At 48.8% G+C, this 6,643-nt stretch overlaps 3 protein-coding genes across 3 annotated transcripts; all 3 read right to left on the minus strand.

Annotated features, from left to right (window-relative positions):
- Positions 1 to 530: 530 nt before the first annotated feature.
- On the minus strand, positions 531 to 1,521 carry ABOM_010644 (sterol desaturase family protein; the record flags this gene model as incomplete). The annotated part of the gene is made up of 3 exons (XM_022537772.1): positions 531 to 589; positions 648 to 1,322; positions 1,374 to 1,521. 3 exons carry the CDS (start codon positions 1,519 to 1,521, stop codon positions 531 to 533), a joined length of 882 nt encoding a protein of 293 aa, XP_022384218.1.
- Positions 1,522 to 1,849: 328 nt separating this feature from the next.
- On the minus strand, positions 1,850 to 2,485 carry ABOM_010645 (uncharacterized protein; the record flags this gene model as incomplete). Its single annotated transcript, XM_022537773.1, has 2 exons — positions 1,850 to 2,300; positions 2,361 to 2,485. 2 exons carry the CDS (start codon positions 2,483 to 2,485, stop codon positions 1,850 to 1,852), a joined length of 576 nt encoding a protein of 191 aa, XP_022384219.1.
- Positions 2,486 to 5,645: 3,160 nt separating this feature from the next.
- Positions 5,646 to 6,330, minus strand: ABOM_010646 (uncharacterized protein; the record flags this gene model as incomplete). Its single annotated transcript, XM_022537774.1, has 2 exons — positions 5,646 to 6,048; positions 6,110 to 6,330. The coding sequence occupies 2 exons, from the start codon at positions 6,328 to 6,330 to the stop codon at positions 5,646 to 5,648; spliced, it is 624 nt and encodes a 207-aa protein (XP_022384220.1).
- Between the last annotated feature and the right edge of the window lie 313 nt (positions 6,331 to 6,643).

Genomic DNA, 6,643 nt, shown 5'->3' on the forward strand with positions numbered 1-6,643 from the left:
GTCTGGTTGGTACCTTCTTCAAGACCAATGTCTTTACACTATAGATGACCGATGATAACCGCCCGACATGCTTGGCGTCAAACACATGGTCGATTTCGATCAAGCATTGTGTTCTTGTTGGTAGAAAGGCTTTATCAGTGGGCAGAAGGGCGTTTCCCATAAATTATGTATTTCACTGGGCATTTTCTTTTCAGTTCGGGATGGCCCGGTGTTTGCTTGAACCCCGGACTATGGCGGGTGAGATATATCCGACTTCTCGGGCGAGACGGGCTTAGATCCTTCGTGATATATATTTCTCCCCTTTATTGTTGCTTTCTTTCGGGATTTTAAAATACGTACATTATTCTCGAAAGGTGGGCCGATGTATCGTAGACATATTATTTATTTTAATTATCTCATATAATAATACGCATTCTAATCATACCCTAACTAGCCCATAGCTGTGCATACAGCCTCATTAAAAAATTACTACAGATCAAAAAAGAGCAAAAAGAAAGAGAGCTTTTGTCTCCCTCTCTGCAATATGGGAGCTAATCCCGGCGTCTATGCTCACGCCCATTCTTGGGGCCAGCAACAGTGCCCATCAAGACTGTCGCAGGTCAGTACCTGTCAACCAAATCCCGGAAAGAGTGCAAAGAAAGACTTACTATCCCAATAGCGGAACGAGCTAGAGTAATTACCCACAAAGTAACGATGATGGTCATCATGCCAGTCAGCTCCACCCCAGAAGGGGATGATTCGTCTCAGGCTCCAGGGGAAATCATATCCCGAGTGCGAGTCGATAGCCTGTACTTGGCGCAGACCCATCCATACCAATACAGTGATCAGATGCACGTTCTCTGTAAAGTAACCGAGAACCAGCGGTGGGGCGATCGTGCCAAGACCGAGCAGGAGGGTTTCCCAGGGACTGGCGTATTCGGCCGTGAGACCGAAAGGAGTCGCGTATTGGTGATGAATACGGTGGATGGAGCGGTACAGGGGCCCCCAATGGAAGGCGCGGTGCAGCCAGTAGTGGTAGGTATCCTCAACAATGAAGAAGATGGCGAGTTGGGCGGCTACAGATTTGAGGTCTGGGAAGGGGGAGGTATATTTGAGGCCGCAGAGGTCCATCAGAGGGTGGAAGAGGACAATCAGAGGAAGTTCGACGATGAAGTGGATGGCAAGGATATATTTAGTGCAGTTCCATTGGGTCGCTACTGAGGGCGGTGATTTGTGATCTTGTATCCTCCATCGGTTGAAGGTACCTGGCATCGCATCGGCGATGATCCATGGGAGGCAGCGGCCGAAGTAAATGAGTTCATGGGCGATGAACGTGATAATTCCTGCGCAGCTTAGCGGTTGTCTCAGGGACAGTACAAACATGTAGAGCTTACCCGTGGCGATGATATCGTTGTTCCAGTAGGAGTAGTAAGCCTCCCAGAGGTTTTCCAAGCTGGATAGGTTGGGGTTTTGATGAGCTAGCTTGATGAAATCCGCATATGAAGCCATCTGGGGAAGGACAGTAGAATTGAAGGACTCCATGTTGCGATACTCCTGCTCTGGGTGATTCTTAGAAGTTCCAATCACGGCTAAGATGATGTTCATGGGTTATATAACCTTTACCATTGGGTTGGAACGAAGCCAAGACGAGTGGTGGATACTAGTATTCCGAATGGTCTGACGGGACATACCACTCGGATCCGCGAACAAATCATATGATCAGGCAACCCTAATAAAAAAAATTTCCCAATTCTATAGCCTCATTTCCCTAATCAAATCCCAAAACAATTTTAGTAAATACATTATAGGTTCGGAACCTCCCCCCCTGACACGAGTGGAATATACAATGTCCGCTATCGACGATGCTACCTCACAGTTGCAATGCCGCGACTCCCAGCGCCAACCCGACCGCAACGGAAAGTTGAACACCGACGTGCCCGGCCGCACTGTCCTCATCCGATCCGGTCCCTGAGGCAGAGGCAGCAGTGCCTGTGCTGGTTCCAGTCGAACCGCTGCTGCTGCTGCTGCTGCTGCTACCGCTTGATGTCGAGGCTCCCGTCTCCGCAGGGCCGTCGCAGTGCCAGTGGTCGCCGTGAGGCTCACAACCGACCGACTCGGTTGGACTGGGAATGGTTGGAGTCGCGGTGGTATCGACCTCGTCCGTGTGTGAATGGGTGCTTGTAGTAGTGGCCTCGGCGGTGGTCGAAGCGGGGCCGTCGCAATGCCAGTGGTCGCCGTGCGGCTCGCAGCCTACAGATTCGGTTGGGCTAGGAACGGCTGGGGTGACAGTCTCTGATGTCGATGCTGGACCCTCGCAGTGCCTGGATCAACATTAGATATCGGTGCTCTGACATCCAAGATGAGGGCAGAAACAAACATACCAGTGGTCTCCGTGTGGCTCACACCCAACAGAGGCAGTGGGGGACGGACCCGGATCCTGGCTAGTACTGTCCTGGGCCAAGGCGACCGAGGCCAAGGCAAACAGAGCGAGGATTGAGAATCTCATGGTTCTTGCAGTTGTGCTGAGATTTAGTCCAAGCTTATGTGTGTGCAGCGTTTGTGAGTGACAGGATGAGAGGGGACAACAAGGGAAATCGGATTGGCTTTATACCTCCACCCCAGTAGCGGCCTTCCTAGCTAAACTCTGCTCTTTCCTTGTCTTGATCGTCGAGTCAGAATTAGCCGACACAAATCAACAGTCCACGGGCTGTATCAAAATCTAGCGTGCCAAGAGCAGTGGAATACTTGGCGTCTCCAAGGTTCTCATCGCGCTCGCCAGACCCTGCATCCGTTGGCATTGCCGACCGTTGCAGAATGAACCTGTGGCAGACTAGAAATGTCTGTATCCTGTCGTCCTGCGAGCACCACGTGTGGGATTACTTAGCCATCACAATCTAGGTTTCCTATGCGCAGCCACGTCATGAATGCCAAAGAAAGATGGCATTCTGCAGAGGAGTTCAAGATGCCAAGTCCTTTTTTGCCCCATGCCAAGGATGCTTGAGAACCTTGGGAGTGACAAAGGAAGCAACCTTTTAACCTCGATACGAAACGATTTGTTCCTTCATTGGCGTGGTGGAGGGTCCCTTGCAATGGAAATTACACGACCCGCCATTAACGGTCAACGCTGGACTTGATTTGTTCATGGAGGGTACGCCGGCGAGTCAATAAACCGGAGTGCATCCAACAAGCGCGGCGAGGAAATTAAAAGAGGGCTCCTGTCTCTGATGACAAGAAAAGCGATTCACATAAACCTACCCGAGATCGGTCCATCCCGATCATACCTCATCTAGGGTATTTGACAGTTACCCACTCCTAATATCGCCCCTTGAACAATGACTACCCTGGTGGAGCGATTGATGTGGGATGTAACCCAACATAATATCACAAGGCAAGCCATAGCACAGTCTATCATATATCCCGCGGGGGCTGTAGTCGCTAACAGTGCCATCTTACCTAACTCGGTATGTGAGCCGATGGGCTTGTTGTGGCCTGTGATATGATTTTGTTGATCACTCCGTTCAGTATCGATACCTAGCTAGTTGAGACACCAGTCAGCGAATCCGGGCCTAGATCACCAAACAGAGAACTGTAGGGAGCATGGATTGTTGACAATACTGCATGACTCGTGCGTAAGCCAAGATATGTCGAGGTCGCTCAGTTGTCTTGTATAAGCTTGCGTATCTGTGGGTAGGTTTCAGCTTGAGTTAGGTGACCTGTGCTGGGCAATTCTTTTGCCCTTGACATAGAAATATGATCGGCCCCAAAGCTCCGTGTGTCTTCAAGGAAGCAGTCGGGAAGAGTCGCATAGTCCACGATTCAGGATATAGAGGACTAGCCAGGAACCCGCTACATATTGGTTATTCCTCGGTGCGGCATCGGAGATCGTCAATGAAGCACTAAGCTCTCAGAGAATTGTCGAGGAACTCCTTCAGTCCATCCCAGCCAAGGCAACGCTCGTGTATATACTGGATCACGGAACAAAGATGTTGTAGATTTACATGCGATGGAATTCAAGTGAAGAAACGTAGTCTTGTTTTGACCATGAACAATGAATGAATTTGATATGCCTTAGGACAACTGAAATCTTCAACGCTCAGTTAGCCGTTATATCACCTTTTGCGGGTCCAGTCTGTATGGTCCCCTCCTGACTTGGCTGAGATTAGTCCGGCGGGTCCTTTTCAAGCATAAGGAACCCTTATTCTTTTTTCAGATCTTTGTGGGCGGGGTATAGCGGTACAGAGTCTGTCTTAATATTGACCACAGAGATATGGATGGCGTGTAAATTCCAAGGTTGTCTCCGTGAGCTACCTGGTTAGCACCCATTCATTCATTGCAGGTTGTTGAGAAAGCATCATATCCGTCACTCTAGGGTCGGATTTATCGTTGGATCCTGCTTCTTTCTTCACAATGCAGGGCTGGCAGCGCTCTATATATGGAGTGCAATTGAAACCAGTGAATATACGATCCAGCCTCTTTGGTACGCTGCGGGGTGGCGGGATGTCTGGGCCGCATGGTCCATGTGGGGTTTATTAGCAGCCTAGGAGAATTACCAGACGTGAACATGATCAGATGGTCTATGGGTAGATAAAATCAGAATTCTGGAGCTAAATGTGAGGGTTATCCGGCTCTTACAAAGGAGCTAGATGCGCATGTTTGCCCATATATATTGTCAGAGCCCATGGAAGCCTAAGGCAGCAACCACGTGACCTGACCGCAACATCAAGGACTATCTGTATGGTAGATTTAGACCTCAAGATAATCAATCCCACATACGTGAGCTACACCAGCTCTATCATATATATATGCCAATCACAGAGTGTCACAATTCAGGATAAGCATCCTCAAGGATTATGTTGTGTTATAAAGTACTAGACACCACATGTCCTCTGTTTACCCTTTGGTCCACCGTCTACTTTGGCCTGTCCTCGCTAGAAGGCATGCCACTTATGTGCCGGTACGACTTCCCAGCTTACGCAGTGCCATGTAAGGTTTGATGAAGCATGATATGTTAGACGACAGGTACAATTGACAGCACGCTAGCCAAAGCCCAGCAGCAGCCTGAGTATGGCTGATGTTACAGTAAAATAAGACTACACACAAAGATTACTTGAGTTAAGCCGAAGTGAAATCGGTTCTATCTGTCATTACTAGAACTATGGAACTAGACCGGTTAAAAGCTGCATACCTTCTATATAATCCTTTGTGGCTACCAGACTGATACATACGACAGGGTGTGGAGAACAGGGCTTCCCGTCCGCTCAGCCGTACTTATGCCACAGTAGTGAACGCGGACAGTAGTTAAATGAGCCCTAGGTATCTTATTACTTTGCAGAAGATATTCGCTAAATCTTAGACTGGGTGCAGGAGAACGTGGTGAAGGTGGCGAGCGCTCACCCACCATGGCAAGTGAGAAAATCCAGGCCCTATCTCTCGCACATAAATAAGAGAAGCTCTCCCACTTCTTATTCCACTAATTTTCCCATATCCTGTTGTGTCTTTTGGGTGTCTCTCTCTCCCTAGGCAACTACGGAGTAGACCTTTAAACCTGGCCCTCGAGCAAGTCTTTTTGGATCCTAACTGGAAAGGAGGCTATCCAATCTTGACAGGAGAATACAGAACGTTGTGAGAAAATTGTGCCATTGAGCTTGTAGATTATTCCAAATATCCTAATGAAGCCTCCCCTCTAACCATTGTGTGAATGACCCAGCAAATAGACATGTATTGTCTATATCTCCGAGTCTCAAGTCAACTTTAAAAGTCCACATACCGCTCCTCAAAAACATTGCAAGGATCTGGAAATCTAATAAAATTTCACTGGAGCCGCTACTAGGTATATAGTCGACCTGAACTCCACGGGTATCGCGAATAGTAAGATGGCCTAGCGGACCGAAGGGTGTAGTCTTCAACGGCTCTGTATAAGATATTTCCTCGTCGTGATTACCATCTGCGTAGATAGCAGAGAGGCTCACAGTAAAGGTCGCATTGACGAGGCCCTCGTCAGGAAGTTCCAGCTCCTTCTTTTTAGATTCAGGCAGATGACCGCGCAGGTAGACGAAGAAGATATGGTCGCTTTGTCAGGATATCAAAATGTTGTCATCAAGCTGCACTTCAAGGAGAAGGAGGGCCTTACGCGATAATGGGCGTCGGGGCAATCTCGAGGAACTCGACGGAGAATATCTGGTCTTCCTTTGGCACGATGTCGTATACGGCATTGTTGTGGCCGGGGATCTTGTCTTGTTGGGCCATAATATTCTCGCTGATAAGCACTTCTTGCTGTGCGGAGTTAATCTTAGCAAGAACAGCTAGGGCAGCGGTGTAAAGAGACAAGAAATGCGGGAGAATTGATTTCATCACGTGGTAGTCGTGTGGGAGGTCCGAGGAGTGTTGGCTTTACGTAGGGTACCAGTTGGGGCTGGAGCTCCTGCACGTGCTTACATAGTTTCCCAATTACTGATTTCTAAGTATTTTGAATCTCCCGAACTCCAACGACACCCCCGCGTTATGTCAAATGATTGACTCGAAACTCTCCTGATAACCGCCTTAAACTAGCGCCGCAACCGCAGCGATGCAAACGCTCTGGAGTCTGGATCGCCTGGACGGCCACCAATTTCAAGTTCCCAGCCAACTTGACCTTATTGAAATATGCCCGCGCACTGCAATAGAA

This window comes from Aspergillus bombycis (assembly GCF_001792695.1).
Source record: "Aspergillus bombycis strain NRRL26010 chromosome Unknown contig00141, whole genome shotgun sequence".
Lineage (NCBI taxonomy): Eukaryota > Fungi > Ascomycota > Eurotiomycetes > Eurotiales > Aspergillaceae > Aspergillus > Aspergillus bombycis.